The sequence below is a fragment of the Pezoporus occidentalis genome, unplaced genomic scaffold (assembly GCF_034315485.1).
Source record: "Pezoporus occidentalis ecotype Australia unplaced genomic scaffold, CSIRO_AGI_Poc_V1 ctg182, whole genome shotgun sequence".
Lineage (NCBI taxonomy): Eukaryota > Metazoa > Chordata > Aves > Psittaciformes > Psittacidae > Pezoporus > Pezoporus occidentalis.
In genome coordinates this window covers 736,875-761,037 of record NW_026913662.1, presented here as the reverse complement: position 1 = coordinate 761,037, position 24,163 = coordinate 736,875, and the positions used below count along the sequence as shown (strand labels likewise).

Below are 24,163 nucleotides of genomic sequence, written 5' to 3'. Positions count from 1 at the left end.
ATAGAAATGCTGAAAAAAAGAAGTTTTAATCACATCTTTAAGAGACAAAGAACAACTCCAATACTGACCCAAAAATTAGCCATCTGGCTGCTTTAAGGATGCAATTGAAATTCTAGTGAATTAAAAGGAACTCTTCAGTTGATTTCCTTTAGCTTTGAGCTGTACCTTTAATTATTAGAAATGTAGATGGACTTTATGCTCTCAGGACTCTGCCTCTCTCTTTTTGTGACAAAGCACTAATCTGAAGGCAGTAAGATTTGAACTGATTTTTTCCAAGGTGAATCCAGAAGGATAAGCTTTCATTTTGTAATTAAGATATTATAAAACACTCACTGATGGATCCTTTGTTGACTGAATGGAGCAGTATAGCAGTCATTCTCCTCCAGATCGGGCAGTGTCTCCTTGTCCAGTTTCATTGGCTTTCTAGGTAACCATCCTCGAAACCTGCTTATTTGTTTCTCGATCCTGCAGCAGATGAAAAGCGTGAGCATTTGAGATAGTGTTTTTTCATTACATTACAGAGGGCTTACAAAGAACACATGCTGGCAAACTAAGCCACCAAATATTTACAACTAGAAAAGATGCAATGTCTTTGGGTTTGGTTTTTTTTTTGAGGCAGACCAAATTGTACACGCTGAACTTGATTATTAATAACCTGCTTTCATGAGAAGAGCATCTTATTTTGTCTAAACAGAAAAGCAATTGTGATGATACATGCTGCTATAAAACTTACTAAGTCCAGAAGGCTCTTGGCAACTCTGTAAGCCTTTATTTCTCAGCTTTTCAGTTAATTTAAATTTCAGGCTTAAGTGACACATTAGGATTTGGACATATAAATTTGAGAACAGCAGAGACTGTGACAGACAGCTTTGGCAGCTAAACCCCAACAGGTTGCATCCGTTTACTGCTGTCTGTATGGATTCTTACCTCACAACTGATGCTATAAAAATAGGCTACTTTGCTAATTTTGTTCAATTGTAGTGTCTTACAATACTACAACCTCCATGAAACCAGAATATTCAGTGTGTAGATTAACAGGTGACTATCACACAGATTTTTATATTTAGAATGTGAAAGCAAACTAAGATAAAGCTGGAGAAAGGGCAGATTTAACTGCAAGTTCACTCATGCAAAGATGCACGCTGAAATGAAGGGAGAGGGAAGAACCAGAGCTGATTGGAGAAGACGATCAAAACCAAATTCAAATCAAAACTAAAATATGATAATAAAAAACACATAAGAAAGATGAGATGTGTCTGGCACAATAAGCCCTACTCTCTCATTTCTTAGCATCTTCAAGTCATAATCAGTGATCCCTGCCTACAAAAATAATAGACTACAAATTATAGACTATGCACATACTTCAGTCACCGGCTCTTTCTAGGCTCTTTCTAAACTGCATGCATGAATGGACATCCTTTGGACTTTAAGTTCAGTTCTGGGTGAAGCTCAAAGACTGGAAAGGTAGTCGATTCTTTTTTTCTGACAGAAGTCAGCACAATAACTCTGTGCCCAACAGATGCTTTGAGCTCTGCACAGTCATTTTGAGGGAGGGCAATCCATACCCAAGCAGCCAAGTGTGTGGCAAAGTGACACAAAATTATTACAACCTTTCATTTAAAACACATATGAAATTTCCTGGGATATACAACCCTCTCCCATCAAAGAGAGCTTTTTTTAATAAGAAAGCTAATGCTGATTTTTAAACATGGACACATTTCAGAATTGTAACCAAACTAATCTACTTGTTTTGGTACCATCTTTGTATTTCCAGTCTGGGAATAGCATGGGGAGGTGTGCACACTTACCCATAGGACTGTTTGGAAGAACTGGAATGGGCATGAAAATATACCATAAGACACTAAATTAGTTATCAACTCTTCATGGGCAGTGTTTGCACTGGCCCAGCAGTACAGAACACAGGAGGAGGCAGTTTGCAAATGCCACTGCTCAAGTGCAGGCAATGTCTGATCCTAGGGCTATAAGGGGCCTGACCAACTGTAACTGTGGAGTTGTAGCATCAAGCCTGACAGCTTTGAGCAAATCTGTGCAGGCACTGATAGGGAATGACAAAGGAAAAGTAAGCTCTCTACAGCGAAATTCCCTGTCTCTTAACCTCCAATTTTTCCTCTGTAAAGGCCAAAAGCTCTACATTCCTGTGTGTTCAGCAGGCTTAGTGACTCTGGGTATGAAAAAGGAAGAGGAATTAGGGAGAAGGGTTTTATAAATATCCTGTTCCATTCTTATTTCTTAACTAAAATCATTTGAATTCTCTAAGCTATTAACACCCCTTGCTAATCTGCAATCCTTTCCCATTCATCCTGCAAGTCAATGTGCATGTTTGAGATATGCGTGCTGCAGTTTTATCACACCACACATGCACGCACACAGGCACAGAATGATTTCCCCACTTAAGAGCAATGCATTATTCATGTTGGCTTCTCATGGAGTGTACTCAGAATTTGACTGGTTTGCTATTCCCAAGTCTTAGATTACTTGGCATGCTCAGTGAGCCTGCTGGCAAACAGGTCTGAGAAGGTTGCAAAGCCTTTCTGCAAGGCCCAGAACATGCAGTACAGCCATCCCTAGAGAAAATAGAAAAAAAACAAACCCTATTTGTCTCTTTGGAAAAGAAAAATGACCAAATTCCTAAGCTGCCTCGAGCTCACTCCAGCACTACCATCAGCCATCAGCACAGGCTTTGTACTCTATTGGAGACTGTCTTTAAAAAAAAACATGAAAAAGTGAGGTCAATGCTAACAAACAGACACACAGTGTTAAAAAGCTACTGTGTTTTATAACTTTTTCAAGGCTAATCCATGCCTCATTTTTGCTTATAGAGAAGTTTATATGCTCAGCTGAATAGGGGAATGGTGTTTGGAAAGCAGAGCACTCTACGCAAGAACAACAGAGTGCATGGAGTAACGAGGCACTGTAGAGCTAGCCACCATGAAAGAGATGAAGATCTGAAGATTATATCCTTCTTAAATTCTTTCTTTAAAAACACTTGTTAGCCTCATAAGGAAAAAAAGAAATTTCTCTTAATTCACAGTATCTCAGAATCTTCAACTTCAGTCCTACCTCTGCACTCCAAGTCTAGTCTCTACTCAGTATCCTCTTCCCGAAGATACATATTGTGCTTAACTCACAAAAAAGGTTTCTCAAATAATTTCAATTAAACCATTTCCTCATTAGGAAGTGGGGTAGGGATTGAATCCTTTTTTCAAAGGAAGTTAGGAAAATAAAAATGTTTTGAACTGAGACTGATTTTTATCTGCTGGTCAGCTTTGATAGAGCTTTACACATATTGCAAAGCTCGATGTTGTCTCAACTTAGTTTTCAACTGGAATGCAGGTACTGTATAGGTACCACATACTCTTCCTTTTCTCTAATACACATGAAGGGAATTTTGTTATTTGAAACTTTGAGATCACTAGAATTTTTAAGAGAGAAAATTCAAGTCAGGTTGACAAGCAGCAAGTGACCAGCTCTGGGCTTTGCCTTGCAACAAAAGTCCTCTTTAAAATAAATTTTGCCCGAACATCAATATAATGCTTGGCTAAGCTCAAAAAAATGGGCCAAGGCTTCAGTTACTTGTAATCTTCACTGAACTAGTAGTAGATAGTTTTATTGAAGCTGTATATCTGAGTTTCACATAAATAAAAATAAAGCTGAATATGTTTTCTTTTTTCTTTTCCCATTGGGACTATTCACTCACAGCTTTTCCACCTCAAGTAGCTATTTATACACCTGAATATAAAAATTGAATTTAGCCAAGTGTTCTCATCACTCAGGAGCTGAAATACCAGAAAAAGATCATGCCTATTCCCATAATGACTTCAAATCATATCCTGAGTTGTAATAAAAGGAATGGAAAACAAAATTTCAACACACCACATATAAACGTTAGAATCTTCACCTACTCCTTCCTATCTATTGCTTTGGTCAAAGCAGCCACATCTTAATTAAAATCAAGACAAATTCCAAAGTTAACAGCCGTTACAGTATTTATTGTAAGGTGAGGATGAAAAGTGTGGGAGAATCAACAAGTTTTAGAAGAATGGTGTGTGTCTGTTAGCCTGGGCTGACTAGGTAAAATGCCTTAACTCCACAAAGTGCCCATTTGGTGCTTACTAATGTAAATAAGCAAAAACTATAACGCAATATCAACACGGGTGCTCTTAAGTTACCAGCATGTTGTGATCAAATTTAATATACAAATTACTTTTTAATATGCTTATATAGCAGAGTGATAATAGGTGTTTTATTTTCCCATGGATATTCATGTAATGATATTACCTGCAAAGCAATACAGATGTTTACTCCAAAATGCAGATTTTTCAAATTTAATTTTTCCCCCAGAGGTTTGAGAATATTTCCACTGACCTCAGAATGACACAATAAATCAAATGCTAGACCCTTTCAGAAGGTGCATCAACAGCACTGTGCCATGAAATGGTGTGGTCTTTGCCAAGCCTGTGTATTTTTTTGGCTTTTTAGAGATATTTTAATTGTCTAAGGTATAAAAAAGAAAATGCAAACTGCAGCATTGGAAGTCTTTCACTTCATTGAGTAAGACACAAACTACACATCAAACATAATGAAAATATTTAAGAACTGAGTGAAAACACTTCAAAGATTCTTGAAAAATACTTATCTCTCAAGCTCAATAAAGTTACACTGCAGATTAACTTGGTTCATTGCTTTCCTAGCTATCAACAAAGTACTAAGCATCCCCACAGAGGAAGCCATAAATAAATGATGGCATCACTACTACCAATAAGCAAGGTGCATGGAAATGCAATAAAAAAAGCAAAAAAAAGCAAAAAAAAAACAACAAACAAACCCAACAAACTGTAATTGTGGTATTTTAACCCCAAGAAACTCCCTAATGAACTACATGAAGAGAAAAAGATATGTTTTTTATGCTTCTTCTTTAAAAGACTCCACTGAGTAACAAATATTTCCTTATTCCTAAGAAAGGCAACACTGATAAGATGAACTGTCTCCTTCACGTTGCAGATACCTTAAAAATGCAACTTCTGTATTTGGTTTTGCATGTGTCCTAGTGTGTAATCGCTTCCTCCTCCCTTCCTACAAACAGAGCTAATAAACTTTTTCTTGCAGCTTGACGTTAACCATTATTTTTATTGGGCCCAAATGAACATAAACTGGACTGGCATAAGAATCGTACTCACCTATTCATGAACTTGTATCGACGGTGCAGGTAATAGATTTTTCTCCTGGAAGAACAGCAAAAATGAAGCCAGTCGAGAAGAAAACCCATCGTCAGTTACAGTATGAACTAGCAAGGAAGGAAAGGAGATTGAAGACAGAAGCCTGTAAGAGGTGGAGGAAAAGACTAAAAGAGAGATTAACAGAACTGTCACAGGAAGCCACAGACTCTGGTGGCGTTTGAATTGCAAGAGGGTCATACTTTTCCCATTGTCTTCTCCTTTTCTGCTATTTGTCATGTGTGAATGACAGGGACTCAAAGATGTTTCTATTTGCATAAACTGTTGCAGGAATTCTATAGGACTGATACAACTGCGAATAAATTATCTCACATCCACTAGTGAATTATTAAGGCTGCATTTGGTGAAACGCAAGGGGGAATCACTTAGGAAAGGAGTACCTGATGCTGCAATATGCTTTAACACATGCAGTACCGACTGGGACCAGTACTTGCTCTTGGGGTAATATCCCCTGAAACAGAATATAAGCTATGCAAGCAATTGAGCATGTGCTTGACACCCTTCCCCCCCCAAGTATTCAGCCTTTCCCTCTGCCCCTTGTACAGGCACAGCTGATTTCTGTTGTCAGTGCAATAAGCTGTGTGGGAGTGCACATGAGGAACAAGTGAGCAGACAAGGATGCACGAGCAGACACATGCTGACCATGTTCTTGGCCTGCTTCCTGACCAGACCTATAGGGCAGGGTGGCTCTCTAACCAGGTGGTGTAGATCCAGAACTGGGAGTCCACCTCTCACCCCACTCTGCTTCTATCAGCACTTGCTCTCCTTGTATGTGCCTATAACATTGCAGCCATCAGGATTTGACCCATTGCCTTCAGCAGAGAGATCATGTCTTTATGAAAGTTAAGAAAATCGGACGGGTTTTAGATGCGGGCTTGAGACTGATACGCCTTACTGGAAGATTTCAGAGGCTTTGTTAGTCACTGAAGATCTTTCTTAAATCAAGGTGGTTTCTGTGTATCCTGAGAGGTTCCATCATGCAATGCTGAACTGTGTCACTTCCGGAAAGCGAAGGGTTCACACCACCCATATTGTGAATATTCATGTATATTAAATGTACTGTAGGAATGCTCTTAGTGCCTTGGAAGCAAGCATTGTTGGGAGCTTTATAAAATAACACAGCAATAATGCTTTATAAACTATAGAAAAACCCCTGGTTAGTATTCCAGGTTAATTTTCATGACTTACAATTTACATAGCGCATAAAATTTTGACATTATTTTTGTTATCAGCTCCCATATTGTGCCGGTGAAGTTAAATTTTCAAAACAATTTCATGTTGGCCAGCCTCCTTTGGCCAGTTCCTTCACAAGATAGTGTTATTTATCAGCAGGAACAAAGAAATGTCAAAGCCAAGATGCCATCCACTTCTTGATTTTCCTTCAAATATCCACTGTTTTATCACTTCTGCTTTGAAACAGCAAGGATTTTATTCACTGATGCATGGATCTTGGATATTTCCAACCTAAAAGATCAGGAGCTATAAGCAATCAGTAGCCCTTAAAACAGGGGGTTAGACAAGGGCACCTAGAAACAGGCAGTCTAGACTAGTGGTCATTTTGTGAAATGCTGGTCCTTGTTTTTAATTGGTAAACAGTACTGTTGCTCTTAAAATAAAATTTCAGAGCTGACCTAGCAGACATTAGTAAATCACCATGATTTCCTTGTAACAGTACTGTAATAATTTTCTCTGTGAATGTGGAAAGAATGAAGCTGTGGACCTGAAGCAGGTCAAGAAACCTTTAGTATTTTCAATGCTTTCTGTATAATCTCTGTATGACATCTACTTTGCCACCTGCTGAGAGGTAGATTTCAAAACAGGGACTTCAGCTCAGGAAAGAACAAGCTTCTCACAGTGACTAAAATTTGAGTTCCTGGTGTATTTCTTAATCATGAGACCTTATCCTCCTACTGGGGTAGAATCATCTCAAGTAATGACACAGAATTCAAAGGAGGCATATTTTTGTTCCAGCCCATGGTTTCTATGGCTAGAACACTTTTTAAAGGAATATAATCTTGCAGTGACTTGTGATAGCTTTTATATTTTTCTCCTTAGCACTAAAATCACAAGAAAGAACAGCTGAAGATCTGCTGTGAAAATGAAAACCAACATATGTACAGAATAAGCCTGCAATTTTGTCCTTGATTCATATCCATTTTTCCTAGCACGTTCTATACTGTGACAGCTTGTCTAATACCAGAAGAATATTTCATCCTTAAGTAAGAAGAAAACAGAAGAAATCCTACAAAGGACACCAACTCGCTAGCTGCATTTTCTGGGTCTGATGCTTTCCTTGCTGAAGAGTAATTCCATTAAAATCAATGGAGTTTTACATCTATAAGCTCTGCTAATTGAGAGAAGAATCAAGACCTCAGAGTTCATGAGTTTGGGTCAGTTCCAGTGGAAGTCTTTAAATGCTATTTTAACAGTTCTGATAACCAGTAAAATCAGTATTTTACATAAAAAAAATCATAGCCCAACATGCAAATGGTAATAAATAAATAATAATAAAAATATCTGAATAACAATGTGAAATGAATTTGGTTATCAGTAGCATTTAATATAGCTCTTTATTTTCTCCACAGGAAAAAGCATTTATAGTCTGAATTGTTTTCCTATTAGATGGGATACTTATTTATAATCTGTATTTCCATAATTACACACTATACAAGCAATTTACAGGTGCTGAACATACCAGATACGTCCAACAGACATGCACCTTCCGTGCAGCCTTACGTACCTGGATCTTCTTGACCTCCCATTGATTTCAATGAAATGTCCATTTAAAAAACAGCAACGCACAAGTATGCAGGGGGCTCCAGCACTGAAGGGGTTAAAGGGCCTAAGGATAGAACACCCCATGAAAACAGCTGCACTGCTACAGCTCACCTTATTTTCAAACCAGTATTGTACTGAAATTGCAGGCATTAACATGAAAGAGCAATGAACATGGTAACTAAGGTACTCCATTTATATTTTCTGAAGATGTGTGGTATCTTATAGAAGAGCTATTCCATGTGCATTTTGGTGTTATTATTACATTATTACAGTATAGTGTGACTTTGGAGGTTGAGACAAAATACAACTACACCTACCTGAAAGGCATTCTTACATTCATTAGTTCAGCATATTTGCCCAGGACCTCCCAAGGGGCATGCAACTTCACAAAGATGATGTCACTGTTTATTAGAGATGACTGCAAAAGAAAAATGAAACACCCACGAGGGTTTACATTTTCAAGTAAAAAAGAAAGAAACTGTGGTCAGTGGTCAAGATGTACTTTTTCTGGTCTCGTGTCATCCCTCCCACTCTGATTCTTCCTCCAGCTTCCCTCTTGGCAACATGAATTCTGAATGTTAGAATTAAAGCCAGCAGGGAGAAAGGAAATCTGATGCTCCCTATAGCATAGTATTGTACAGATTTGTTGCATAGGAAGGTTGAGGGCCATGACTATTCCAGCAAGATCTCTTACAGTGCTACCATGTTCTTTTCCATGGGTTGTGTGTAGCATGAAGAGAGCTGTTTGTAGGGTATGTGCACCAGAATTGTTGTTACCTAACAGAAGGCTGCCTGGTGAGGAATGGAAATATGCAGTAAAGAGGAGAAGGGGAGAAATTAATGTCTGCTCTCAGGAGGAGAATAGTGCTTTATAAGAAAGCAGGGTTGTCTGAAGCCAATGTGAGAACACAGACAGCCACATGTTAACACTGGAAGATGAACTGTTCAAATTCTAATAAAAATAAATGAAATTCTCATAAAATTGCAGACAATACAGCTTTAGACAACTTAATGGATGACATTAACAGGGATAACTACTACAGGCCGAGTTCAAGGAGTACCCAGGAGATGGGTAAAAGTCTACAGGCCATGAGAATAAGAAAGTGTGAGAAAACAGGGAAAAAAAATTGTTACTTGGCTTTAGGGATGATTTCTTATTTTTTTAATACATTGTAGCATATTCAATGCTTCTCACATTAATCCTTGGTTAACATAACTCACTAGAAGTTCATAAATCTAGCATTCATCTGGAAGCTACTGAGATTACCTGGGTGGGAGGCTGACATTTATACTTTTGATACTTGTTTGATTCTCCCCCAACTATCATGACAGATACTGAGATTATTGAAATTTCTATATGTCCTTGAGCAGCTAAAACATTATTACTGGTTTGTGATGTGATAGGAATGAAAGCACCAACAGTTGAGATATATATAAACATAAACCCCCCCCAAAAAAGCAAAAAACCAAAGCCCCAACCCAGTCACTACAGAAATAACATTATTTTAAACAAATAACATATTGCAATCCTCAAAAATGAACACAGAGAAATATTTGTCCCCAGAGTACTGCTGGGCTGCTTGAAAAAATGGATTTAGCACAGAACGGAACAAGTGGCTTTCTGGTATTAAAAGCTGCAGAAAAAGTCTCGCTGCTCTTTTGCTGATGACTTCCTGAAAAATATTTCAACATGAAATGATACAACAGCAACAAAATGCCCCCAAAAGACTTGCTTCAAAGACAAGAATTCAGTTGTACACTTTTCATTGACTTTTATGGAGTCTAAATCAGGCCTCTAATGATATTTTTTTTTACAGGCACATTTCACAAATTAGATTTTTATTTTCCCATGAGACTTTAGCAAGTAGATACCACAATACCAAGGCTAAGTTCTGCTATTCTAAAAATGTCTTGGAAACTACTCTCTCAATGATGAGGTTAAATCAGCAATGGAATAGTAATTTTGTCATAAACAGCTCAGATAAAAAACAAACCAACCATAAAAACGTCAAAACTCAAAAGAGCCCTCTAATAAGCACAATATACAGAAGGAAACTATGGTCTTGACATACCTGGCATTTAGAAATGGAGGAAATTTATTAAAAACCGCCTGTAAATTTAGTGATGACTGTTAAACAGCTTACAGGCTTTTCCTTACAGAAAGCTTACAGGCATTTTCTAGCACACTGTAGTTTAAGCCACACCAGATATGACAGCCACAGTAACATGACTTAGAATCATAGAATCATAGAATAGTTAGGGTTGGAAAGAACCTTAAGATCATCAGGCTCCAATCCCCCTGCCGTGGGCAGGGGCACCTCACAATAAACCGTGTTACCCAAGGCTCTGTCCAACCTGGCCTTGAACACTGGCCAGGGATGGAGCATTCACAACCTCCCTGGGCAAACCATTCCAGTGCCTCAACACCCTCACAGTAAAGAACTTCCACCTTAGATCCAATCTAAACTTCCCCTGTTTAAGTTTTAACCCATTACCCATTGTCCTATCACTACAGTCCCTAATGAAGAGCCCCTCCCCAGCATCCTTATAAGCCCCCTTCAGATACTGGAAGGCTGCTATGAGGTCTCCACGCAGCCTTCTCTTCTGCAGGCTGAACAGCCCCAACTTCCTCAGCCTGTCTTCATAAAGGAGGTGCTTCAGTCCCCTGATCATCCTCGTGGCCCTCCTCTGTACTTGTTCCAACAGTTCCATGTCATTTTTATGTTGAGGACACCAGAACTGCACACAATACTGCAGGTGAGTTCTCACAAGAGCAGTGGGGCAGGATCACCTCCTTCAACCTGGTGGTCATGCTCCTTTTGATGAAGCCCAAAATACAGCATTTGTGGAGATGCCATTTCAGAAGTGAACATTATCTTAATCTAAATTTGATTTATGTGCTAAGTGTAGCCACACAGAAACATGAAAAACTTCCATATAGTTACTACAATATAGATGTTTAATGCATATCTTTTACTCAACACTTGTAGTGTTTTTTTATCAGCTCTCTCAACAGAAGATCTAACTAAAATTCATTTGGGAGATTCAGTTATTTTCAGAAGAAAGAGATAATAATGCTAAGTTATTAATATGGAAATCTATTTCACTTGGGCTTGCTCATGTTAACTGCTCACAAAGGAAAGCATTAAGAAAGCCTGAGAAAACCGAGACTGGAAAGAGAAGAACAAACCGAGATGGAGTAATTGACTGAAATGTCACATTCACTTAATCTAAGGAGAAAATAGCTAATCAAAATGGCTAAAAAAAAAAATAAAAAATATCAAGAGCACCATCTTAGTTACAAAAATACTTTAGTAAATGGAACCTCCTAACCTCTCTTTGCTAGATTAGTATTTAGACAGAGTCTCCTTCAGCTTCTGACTGTTTCATTGGGAGGAGAGGAGTATTATTCTGTTCTAATTGGCTTTTGAGGCTTGGCTCATTAAGTGGTTTGGAGAAGTAAACTCAATTTCACATTATGGGAACATGCAAACAAAAATCAATGTAACATTGCTCCCCTTGGAAATTTAAGTAAGATGACTATTGACATGAGCAATCTGCTAGAAAGTGATGTCTAGATGATGAAGAAAGACACACAGAGGAATTGCAGGAACAGACAATGAGATAAACCACTCTGCAAACACAAAAAAGGAGTAAGTGTTTGAAATTGACAGGCAGCAACCCTGCCTGTAAAGCTATCACCATACGATAACTGGCAGGCCACCAGCATTCAAATAGATTGGTTGTTTCAAACTAATTTCTTGAGAAGGAATACCTATAGCAAACCAGATTTTCTTCTGGCCAATAATAACATTCTTGCTGGTCTTCAGGGCAGTGCACCAGTGTGACAAGGGAAAAAATCAGAGAGCTGCAGACTAATCTATGTTGGAAGGGACCTCTGGGTATCATCTGGGTTAACACTAGCTAAAGCAGGTCCAACTTAGATCAGGTTGCTCAGGGGCTTCTCTCAATGAGTCCTGAATTTCCCCACAGGTAGAGATTTCACAGCCTCTGGGTAACACACTGAATTGGGCTGGAGAAAAGAATAGTTTCTATGGAAGAACTGCACTCTTCTCTAGAGAAATGTTTGTTGAAAACTACAAGTACCTGGATGTGAACATATATAAAAATTCAAAATATTCAGTGCAAAAATGGTGTTTTTCATCAAACAACTTGCTTTTTATAATATATTTTTTTTTAATTATTATTCTTATTGAGAAGCAGTAGCAAGGTGTACATAGCTTAACTGAACCATAATCCTCAAAACAGGTTTGTATGGTAGAATTCAGATTAGCAAAGTTCAGAGTCTGGGTTACAGGTAGTCAATATGCAATGAGTTTCAGTGTTCAGTGCTATTAATCTACTATTTTTCACAGACTGTAATTTCCCCCTCCTCCTGTTTTCCACTCCCCAACCTCCTTCTACAGCTGGAAATCATATTCCATAGTTCCTGAAAATATTAGGTCAGTATTTGATAATCACAAGTTTCTATAGTCCTTATCTCTGTACTGGAGATTTTCACTAATTCCCAAATCTTCTGGGTTTGCTGACAAACCACTTTAGTACCACATCATTGCTGCCAGTCCTAGAATATAGGCCCACATATTACAGACTTGCCTTTTTGGCAAGACCACCTTTCTGCTTTACAATTAAGTTTATACAGACATTGTATTCCCCACAAAAACAAATTAACCACAAAGATGTTTAAAAACAAAGCTCCGTATTCTTCTCCAGTATTGCTATACAAGGAGTGGAAGAGACTAAAGCAGGGGCCATATATGTAACTCCAAAAGCATAAACACCTGCTTTGTTGAGTTGCAGTCCTCAGCTAGGCCAAGGAAACCTTGTAAAAGGCAGGTTATTATTCTCCTGAATGTGGGCACAGTGGCGTTAACTGCTATTTAATTTAAATCCTAGCTACTAAACTCACATGCACTCACGTGGGCATTCTAACTCCTTTTGATGGCAGGATTTAAATAGATATATTCACTGTTAACTTGACTCTGACTGTTCTGTAGTTATCATTGTTAGTCTCAACAGAAGTAAAGTTACACTGACATTGAATGTCTCTTGAAAAGCCCATATTTTGCCGTATTTGCAGGCAGTCTTCTAGGATCAAGGCCAGAGATTAGACTCTTCTGTCAAACATTCTCATCCAACAAAGACATTTTTTGGTTTGTTATAAAAAATATTGTCAACTCATTTTAAGACAAAAAAAAACCAACCCACAACCAACCTGTAGGACTCACTTTAATACAAGCATTTGAGTCCGAAAGTTAAGAAAGCTGAGAAAAGAGATTCACAGCATATAACCTTGAAGAAGGATAAAATTACAGTGTCTCCAGTTGAATGGTGTAATTGCCTATCTGCCTTGAGGCAGAAAAACTTCCATTTATGTATGCATAACAATAGGGAAAAGAAAGCAGGATTACCGTAAGGTGTTTTCTCTACCATCATTTAATAAAAAATACTCAAGATCATGCCTCTCCTTACATTTTAGAGCCTTCCTCATATAAGTAAAAAGAGATAAATAAGATTTTGAAACAGATCCAGCAATCAGAATTAAACCTTGACTATTTAAGCAAGACCCTGCAAGACAAGTTAAAAACCCAGAATGCAGAGTTCTTTAATTTTTGGCAAACATACGGTGAAGGCCAAAATGCAGGAAAAGCCAGAAAAGGAGATAAAATCAACATCCTTCTAAGTAATTCTAGTAAGAATTCTCTCTAGAATCAAGCTCCATATGACATCTGAGTGCAGAGTAGTTAATAGTAACTTCTTCAGGTTCATTGTTTTTGAGAATTGCTCTGTTATGTTAATATCACAGATTGATTTGCCGTGTGAAGTGAACTAAGTGGAAAACGAAAACCCAGCAAATTTTAGTTGATTAAACCATTATTCCTCTGCAAAACTAATGTAAATGTAAATTCACAAGGGTAATTCCACAGAACTGGAAAAGCAGCAGTAATACACTGCCAATACTTTTCAGAAGTGCATATATTACCGCAGGATAATTACTTGGATACTGTGAATATATGTCTAGTTTGAGGGAAAATAATACATACTCACAAGCATTAACATCCACATTCATAGACCAGAGGAATCTAGTCATTAATAGTGCCAATATCTTTCAAGTATACAGTACAAAGTGCAGTTTTAGTGAAAAAGGGGAATATACTGCTCACATTTCAATTAGTATTTTAAGAAGCTTTTGGCTTACAAGAAACTGTAAGGCAAAAGCAGAAAGGATGAAAATAAGAGTAAAAAAGAAAGCCCTAACTAATAAATAGGGAGTCATTGTTAAAACAATTTTGATGTAAGAGGATGTTGACATATAAAATCTAGAATAACTTGATAGAAGGGGACAGAGTCACACGATACAATTTAAAATTATTTCTATGTGACATCTCAAGGCAGAATTTGATGATGGGGTGAAGTTTTGTTTTTAGTTTTGAAAATACTTCCAGAGGTTCAGCTTCAGCAGAGTTGGTAATGCAGGCAGGTGGCTGCCTATTGCTAGCATTCAGGCAATGTGTCATCTAATCCAGCTCAGAGCAGGTGTCGTTGTTACAGTGCTTAATTTCTGGCAGCAGTTGGCAGGATCTCAAAGCTGGAACAGGACTGAGTTAGTAACAAGGGGAAAATGTTTGCAAATGTCCTTTCATGTAACAAAAATGCGTGAGTGGGTGGGCAACTTAAAGAACAAGGTAGGTTATGTGAGTAGAAGGAAAACGCAAATTCTCACTGCTCAAGTTTGCTGTGCAATGAGTTTACAATCTGCAATTGGAGAGATACAAATTCCTCTGAGATAAGAAACACCATAAGAAAGGATATTGTTAATTCTAGCATCATCTGAATCCACAGGATTCTGATCTCACAGTACAGAAACCTAGAAATAGTATATCTATTTAACCATGAAAACAATACCCAGAAATATTAGAAATATCTGCAGGATGATATTTCCAACTTCATGGAATAGGTTGATCTGACTGTGAGGCAATGATAAAACATTTCTTGATAACCCCATTAGCAAATACCAAATGAATACAGGTTTGGCCCATCTGGGTAATATTTCAGTGACAAAACACCTTTTCATATGGATTTAATCTGACAGATAGGATGCATCTTTTAATTCCTCTAAACTGGAAAATTACTATAAACGTGAAATTAATTATTTGCAGATTTAAAAATGCAGATAGATAAACCTCTCAGCAGAATAATGAATTTTATTCATGTACACATTATTTGACATGAAGTCTCTACATGAGGTATCAGTTATACACTGCAATTTTAGATCAAAATGTTAATATTTTATTCAGTGATAATTAAAATCAGCAAACCTTTTTGACTGCACCATGGGCCAAAAAAGGACTCTTACATACAATATTTTACTTTTGGCATCACAGGTGTTAAAAATACATCATAAAATTGAATTACATTTTAGCAATCAGCTTCCTTTGTGACTTATCCCAAGGGTAAAATATAAAACTAATATTTTTCCAGTACAGATTTATGTCTCATTAATAATTTTTTTTTAAGTAGAAAATACTTACATTTAATGAATTGCCTATTAAATATTCATGTTTGCTTTTGGAGGCTTATTGGAGAAACATTGCTTTGTCAGAGAAAAAGGCAATTCATTTTTTGCCCAACAGCTAATTTCACAAACTTAATAATCAATCAAACACACAAAATGTGCAGGCAGGCTCATTATAGCTGCTGCATACAAATAACCTAGAGGAACTGAATAAGCTGCTTATCATATCATCCAAAAATAATAGAGGTTGGAAGGGACTTCCATAAGTCATCCAGCCCAAACCCCTGCTCAAAGCAGGGTCAACTAGAGTAGCTTGTGGGGTCTTGAATATCTCTGTGGATGGAGACATGCACATTCTCTGGGCACTACAGCATCTCTGGACACAAAGGCCACCACTGACCCCTCACATGGATGTACAAGCTTTTGCACAGCTCAGGTTCTGAGCACCTGCCTACACTCCCCCAGGAAGAAGATATTTGGTTGTTCAACTCCCTCTTCACAGTCTTGTTTCTCAGCTCATGCAATCAAGGAAGACAAAAAATATTTCTATGATTGTATCAATGTAGAATCCAAAGTCTTCTCAGTGTCAACACTTTCCATAATGCAGTGAACTGCCCTGTGGCTCTCTCTTACAGTCTGTATACCTCTGTATTTGACAGCGTAGTGCAAAACTCTTCATAAAAGGAGATACCAGTGAATTCAACAAGACCATGGCTGAGCAAGAGCCTACTCCAAATAACGCTATCAGGAGAAATGTTTTAGTTCAGTCTACATGGCACAATGAAGCCCTGAGTTCTTCAAGTCAGCTACATACCCAAAACTTGAGGAATTACAGGCAGAGGTGTTAGGCCTCCTGTCTGTAGAGGGAGTAGTGGGGTTAATGCAGTCATGTCAGCACGGCTGATTAGGTCAGGTGCTACCCAATGCTGACATGACTGTAATACCTGCTAAATCACTTGAAAACACTTCGGGGGGGAGGATTGGGGTGGGTGCACCATGCAGGTCTCTGCACCATGGCTGGTTATGCAGGACACACATGTGCAAATGCTCTGCAGGAAAGTCACAGAAGTCCATTCTGACAGCACCTTCAGACCATTCTGACAGCACCTTCAGACCATTCTGACAGCACCTTCTCAGACTTACTGAAGGTACCCATTTTCCGGGAAAGGAAAGGCATCAAAGAAAATGCAAGACCCAGCTAAATGAAGGGTTTTTCACAAAAACTAAATATGCAAAACAACAAGAGATAAAGGCAAATCCATCTTGATGTGCTGGCTTCACCAAGTCACAGTTTCAGGTTGATCATGAAATGAAACATTATGGTCCAGTGCAGAGAGGAAATTCCTAATAATTCATTGTCTGCATGATTTTTCTGTCTCTGCTTAGCTAAGCTCAAAGTAATTTGACTTCTGTATATTATTAGATCATCTGATGCTAGAAAATACATATAGAAATAGAAGAAAAAAATTAAGTTTCCTAAGCAAAGCTAGCTTAATTAGAGTTTAACTGGAGACAAGAGGAAATTGAAATACATAATAATATCTTTAAGATGTGAGAATACTGGATCCTTTGTGCATCTCTGTATAAATCCTTCTAGTTTGCTAGGTGTGCCTTAAATGAAACAAGGTCAATATATGACAAGGGCAAATTATTTGGACTGTTCTAATTTGTTGTGATAAAGTAATGTCCATACATGGCACAATGTACTGACAAGGCAGAAGCCTAAACATGAGCTCCACTATTGATCAATTACTGCTGCTCCCAATGTGTTTATTGACATAAGGTGCTGGGTGAAAACATATCCTGTATGACACAGAAGAGCAAGCAGCACCAGATGGAGCTCAATATTTTAATGGTTCATATAAATGTGATAGAGAATAAAGGTGATCTGCTCTCCCAGTTCAGAGCTCTTACATGAAGATTTAATGAGTTACCAGAAAATAAGCTTGAAGGCCAACATCACTGTTACATGAGATAACATCAGTTTTGATCTGACTGCATATATTGCAAAGTGATGGTACTAATCCTGAAATAGTTTTCTGAATAGTATTGAAATTTGAGTTCGCTATGATGGTCTGAAAATAAGGCCAAAAGTAACACATATACTGGCAAAGAATTCCCCTCTCCAAATTTACTTGCACCATGGAAACTGCTGTAACGTTTTTTGCTTTAGTATTTATTTAGTATTTATTAGTATTCAGTATTTATTTAGTATTTATTTGCTTAAGTAGACAGTATTATCTTTCTCTAGAGATGATGAAATATTACTTCTTTTTAAGAAGACCCCAGCTAACAAAATGCAGATCATTCAGCTTAGGAAATTGCAGAATCTTTGTTTTCTGTTGATGGAAATAACATTATGTGCAAACATTTCTAGATTTTTTTTTATTTTGCCCACTTTCCATGGAGGGGCTATGCCTCCAAGAGCTGCAGCAGAGAATTCACAGATGAAAGGTGAAACAGAAGATACTGAAGTATTTTTTAGCTCTGTAGTACCATCAAGATACTTTTATTCAGTGTAAAACTTCTTAGTAGCATTGAAATTCTCACCTATCATATCTCTTGAACTAGTATATCTACATCAATCTGTTTCAGTCTTTTATATGGGGAAATGTAAAAATGCAACATGAAAATGCAGATAAATAAAATAAAATGAAACAAAAATAAAATCTCACTCAGTAATCCCAGTTTTTCTGACACTTTGCAGATGCACTATTATAGACTTTTTCTTCTATTACAAAGATTTCCTGACAGGAAAATTATAATTCCATTAGATTGCTTTGGAAAAAAAAAATCAATATGGTTCATGCATCAAGGGATTTATAGCTACAATTAAATCATTTTTTTGAAAGGCTCAATGAATATTAGAAAAGCTATTTTAAAGATTGGGGAAATTCCATTAATGTTACATCACTAGACAATGGAGGAAAAATACATAAATTGCAGAGCACTTTCTCAACAAACCACCACTTAGGGAATTATAATTGTTCATACACTGCAGGCTGTAGTCCCTGTCAAATACGTAAAATGTAACACCTAGCATGTCCAAGACATTCAGTGTAGAAATGTGCTTTGCATTATTTGATGCAACTTTACAGAGTCACTATCGTTACTTCTGCTGTACAAATACACTTACACCCCCATGCATAACCTCTTTCAAGAGTGGTGAATTGGTTAGGGAAGAAATGGTATTAAAACCATATGGCATATGCGTATCTTTGTTCTTGCTACCAGCTACTGAAAGCTGTGCAACTGAATTGTTATCTTCATAGCAACACAACTGAATTTCTTTGCCTTGCTGCCCACAACTGTCATATTGCTTTAAGAAGAGGAAAGAAAAATTTAAAGAATTCCCACAAAACCAGCTGAATTCTGCAGCATAATATTTAAAAACCATTTTCCCTCCACTTTTTTTGTCTTCTACACACAGACACACAACACGCAGACAAACCTCTCCCACTGATATATGTGTTTCTTCCTCCAGAATCCCATCTGTCACTTGTCTCCTCCACCTCAGTCAATGTCACTTGTCCCTTACCAGGTTCCCTCACACAACCAGAGAAGGCAACTAGTCCTACCTGTCACTCAGTAACTGTGGATGATGCATTTCCAATGCCAGAGCTCTGATGATGACAACACCTGGAGCACAAGAAATTACAGATATCTGTAATTTCAAACCTGAATTTGAAAGGAAGTAATCTTAACCTTTGAGCTGGACAAATTTTGTGTGAAATGAAAATAAAATTCTGCAGACTACTAATGGAAAAAGAATGTGGGAATTCTTGATATGCCCAGATGATATTTTAGCACAAAAGGGAGAAAATTAAAAAGTTTTAAACACTTCTTTTCTTTTTTCCTGGCAGCACTTAGATGAAGTGCCCATCTTACACAGATGCCATCTCGCCTTCCAAAAAATGAAAGGTTAACAGGAAAATATCAAAATACTAATAAGGAAAGAGCTCTGGGTAAAACCTGAGCAATCATCACCACTGAACATGGCTGGTGGGAAGTGCAGCGACAGCAACACTGACAAGAAAATAGAAAGTCTAATGTTGGAAATGTCACTAAGTGCCTAAAGTGATGAACTTAGCATATAATTTTTTAAATGTATAATGAAAAACAGAGAAGAAAGGAGGAAAAATATCATGCTCTGTGCTTAGGAAAATGGCATCTCTCATACGAAACTCTAGGTCTGACAAACACAGTATTGTAGCATAGAAGGCAAAGACAGCAAGGAGGCCGAAACGTAAAAAAATGCAGAAAAGATGAACAAAAAAAATGTCACTGTTAAGATCAAGGGAAGTTGGCAAAAGAAGCCAGGGCAGGGTAAGGTGCATGAAGAGAAAAGAAAAATTAAAAACTTAAGAGCATATAGAGCTTAAACCCTCAGTCCTTTATTTTGGATAGCTATTCAGCAGGGGGTGAAGTCCAGCCTGAGTAAGAAATATCTGGAACAATTACAGATGGATTGGAGCAGGACAACAAGAATGATCCAGAGTTTAGGGAAACTTGACCTAGAGGAAAAAATTGACAGAGCCAGGGTGATTCAAAATCCAGCAGAAAATGCTAAGCAGATAATGCAGTAACATTTTAAAGGTAAGTAATAGTTGTGAATAGAAAGGGAATGAGCTGCTCTCCATGTTACTTCTGAATCAGGCAAGAAATAACAGGATTAAATTGTAACAAAGAAGATTTAGGTCAGATATTTAGAAAAAAATAAAAATCAAGCTGAACAATAATGAAACATCAGAGTGATCTGGCAAGGAGGCTTTTTTAAAAGGATCCTTTTAAAAGGATTACTTTTGAGGAAAAGGTTGGATAAACAATTGGCAGTATGTAGTTGGCCTGCACTTGGAGCCCTGAAAGGGACTCCTATCCTCTAGAGACCCTCACATCCCTCCCGTCTCCTCTATTATGATTTGCAAGAGAATCAAGTAGTTGTAAACCACTATGGAATCAAATCAAACCTCCCTGATCACCTTCAGTCTGCTCTGGAATATGTGATAATACATGATCGAAAACCCAGAGTATTTCATCTTGAGAGACAATGCACTATGAAATATAAACATGGCATGAACCACCTACTATGAAAAAAAAACATCCAGACAGGGAAATTCAGAGAGCAAATAACAGTGTCACTTCATTTTTAAAAGCTACAGAATTGGAAGAGTGGTCCTATGCTCAGCACAACAGTGTTGTTAAGACTGAATCATTAGGAATTACACTGGCAAAGGAAACTAAAAGAAACTTCTGAAGAGGGATCAGAACAATAAAAAGCAAGTCTGGGGACTGAGACATCGTTGGTATAATTGGCATAAATCCCTGGCAGTCCTACTAGGACAGGAACTAGAAGAGAGACTTGGAGGTGTTTGAAAGAGGATAGGGGGTTCAGCCTTGGGGAAAAAGCAGGGTTAAGAAGCAATCTCAAAACCACAGATCAAGTCAGTCCTGGGAGACTTGGAGCAGAAGCAGCAAGACAGACTTCCTTAGTTCTTCCAGTGTGGCTGAGACAGCAGTTCAAGCAGGGAGAGCTCTAAGTGTTAAGTATAAAATAAAAACACTGTTTGGTGTATTTTATTCTTTAGTTCTGGTACATAATCTTCTACTAAAATAAGGCTTGTTTGCACATTAAGCTTTTTTGGTGTTTATACTAACCTTGGGTGAATATGAAAAGACTAAGGGGTGAATATGAAAAGACTAAGGGGTGAATATGAAAAGACCAAGGCATAAGATCATCTCAAAGGCTACAGATGCAACTAACATGGGTCCACAGATCCCATCTAACACCAGTCTAGGATTTCCAGGAGTTTGGATGTGGGGCTGTTAAGAATCATATGCAGGAAGAGGGGTGACTGAGTCTAGTCTGGGATAAAAGAAGAAGCCTACATCATGCTCCTATGTGGATGTTACTGTAATAATCTCTGTCAAGAAGGCAACAGTGAAGAGATGGTTCCTGACTTCGGATAAATTAAACCCACTCCCACCTCCCACCCCCTCTCATTTTGCTTTCACCACACTAAAACCAATAAAGAGCTATCTGATAAAAATTAAAGATGATTCAGAAAAAAAATGGTATCTAAATTGTAAGTTTCTCTGAACCTATCCAATTTCTTTCAGAGATAATTTTAAGATATTTTGAACAGTATTTCTAGGCAGCACTTACTGTGCTATATGTTATTTTACCTAAAATACATTTCTGAGATCTTTAGGTTCTATAGGCTTCAAGATAAAAATTAAGTGGTTAAGTACATTAGAAACATGTTTTCCCTTTGTTAAAGACATACATTTAACTCAGAACAATTTAATTCATCATGTTACTCAAGAGTAACATGAAAAAAATCAGTTCTTTTGGATATTGGTAATAGTTTGTTGAGAGTGCTCTGGGGCTTTAATGCTAAAGTTAGGGAGAAGGTCAGCCATTTGACAGGCACACATGCACTTTCTAGAAAATCCAAATTCTAGGTATTCAAGAAAATCTAAAACATATTCATGTTCCTGCTGCAAATTTTTAAGAATCTGACTGTGATAATGTCTGGACATGGGATAAATAACTGTAAAGTGCAAGTAATCCATTCATTTCCGTGTATATTCTGATGAGATCTGAACCCAGTTGTGGGACTGGCACTATGTCCTTCACTTAAGATCTAATTTTACTTTCCTTTACTCAAAGGAAATAAGATACCCACGCAATAGACCTGACTGCAAAAGCTGCTGTCAGCTCAATTCTACATTGGGAATCTAGTAACGAGTTGGGAAACGAGGTTTTCTTTTATGTTACACAGTATCAGATGGAAAATATCCTTGATGCCTCACAAATAGTCTAAGAAATAAATTAAGAACAGAATCAGCAAATAAAAGCTTTTGCTAGGGAGGCATAGTCAGTGCTACATGAACATTTCAGTAATCAGCTGTGATGCCATTTAAGAGAGAAATGCATTTTGTTTAATACCAAATTAAATAAATTATATGAAAATGGAGCAAATTGAACAAGATTTCTAACAATTTTTAGGAAAACATGCGAAAAACTTCAATTTGATTTAAGCTTAAATATTTTCTGCACAAAGTACCATGTTTTGGTATATTACTGGACTATATAATCATATCTAAACATTTCCTTTTTTTTTGTTTTGTTTTGTTTTCTCTTTTGTAAAGCTAAGCATTTATCAACTAGCACTGCATTTTAATATCAGCCACTTAATTTTGAATCTGTTTAAATGAAATGTTTTCACATTTTCAAAACATTTCCCTCTATCTTCAGCTAAAACTGTTTGATGAGTCTCATCTATATTAATGACTATTAATTCTTTGCCTTTCTTCTTCCCTGCCGTCTGATAGTCACCTTCCATAATACAAAAGATTTATTTCAAGGCTTTAAGGGCTTGTGTTGTATTTCTAAAGAGATTTTACTCTCAGATTTTTATAGGAGAAGTTGTACAATGAAAAGGGGTCTTTTCTTGTCTGCCGTGATTTAAAGTGGATATGCCTCCACATCTTGATGCTAGCTTCCTCTTAATGCTGCCTGACCATTACGCTTCTTTTGCTCATTCCCAAAACTCCCGTTTTCTCAATCATCCCATCTCATTTTTACATTTTTCTGTGCCTTTTGGCTGGAACAATGCATTAGTAAGATACATGAATTCTATTTCCTGTCACAACAGAGACAAAAAACAGGCCAAGATGTAAATGTAAATTGGCATAGCAAGCACTCATCAATTCACAGTCAAAACAGCAAAGAATGGAAGACGAAGATGTAAAATAATGGAAAATCTGCAGAAGCATTAACCTATTCCATAGCTTGAGGGAGTTAGAATTGAACTTTACAATTGTCACACAATTCTGCTAGTTTACACTTGCTTTAGACAATTCTGCTTGCTTTACACTCCACCAGATCTACTTATGTAAGTCCATACCTACCACTTGGGCACAGGACAAACACCCACCCTATCTTTCATAGTTTATAGATCTAGTGTGTTCCATATATCTGACCCAGTTTTCCCTGCTGGACACTGGCAGGCTGCTATATTTGCATCAAAACACATGGATCAGAATCATGGCTTTAAGCCCACTGATCCTGAGAAGTTGCCTGAAGGCTTACTCCCAAGGAGCAGACATCACAGGTGTGATTCAGGGCAACTATGTTTAGATGTCTGCAATGGAGAGAAACAGGCACCTTCAGGATATAGTTCTTTTGTTCTGTTTTCCTCACATTGAGAGGAATTGCTGCCCAGAAGGGCTTGTTCCTCCCAGGCAGGAGATCTACACTGCAAACAGCTACAATCAGTAAGAGTGTTCTTTTCCCTCTTGGGACTCTGAACTACAGCCACTTTACTTTCCCTGGGCTTTTGTTACCTTCCTCACCACCCACCCCAACTTCTGCAGTAGTATAGACACATTACTTCCTACAACGGCATCTTCATGGGTGGCTCTAATTCGCCGCTTAGCTGTCTGGGACACATCACAGTGACAGCAAGTGATCCAGCACATTCTAGAATCATAGAATCATTAGGGTTGGAAAGGACACCCTGTACAACTCAGAGCTAAAGCTCAAACCTGGGGATTACCACAGCTACTACCAATTACTGACAAGGCCTTG

At 37.7% G+C, this 24,163-nt stretch overlaps 1 protein-coding gene across 5 annotated transcripts in view; it reads right to left on the bottom strand.

Moving 5' to 3' along the window:
* ANO4 (anoctamin 4) overlaps nt 1-24,163 on the bottom strand; it is a 218,144-nt gene that overhangs the window by 66,110 nt on the left and 127,871 nt on the right. For 4 of the 5 annotated variants that reach the window (XR_009964174.1, XM_062615474.1, XM_062615476.1 and 1 more), the window contains 4 exons: nt 8,351-8,451; nt 7,996-8,097; nt 5,199-5,243; nt 334-465 (listed from right to left, as the gene is read on the bottom strand). Coding sequence is in view for 4 of the 5 variants with exons in the window: in XM_062615474.1 (XP_062471458.1) it covers nt 334-465; nt 5,199-5,243; nt 7,996-8,097; nt 8,351-8,451 (380 nt within the window). In the remaining variant the exon portion in view is untranslated. The remainder of the gene's footprint in view (nt 1-333; nt 466-5,198; nt 5,244-7,995; nt 8,098-8,350; nt 8,452-24,163) is intronic. The other variant, XM_062615475.1, reaches the window with a different exon arrangement.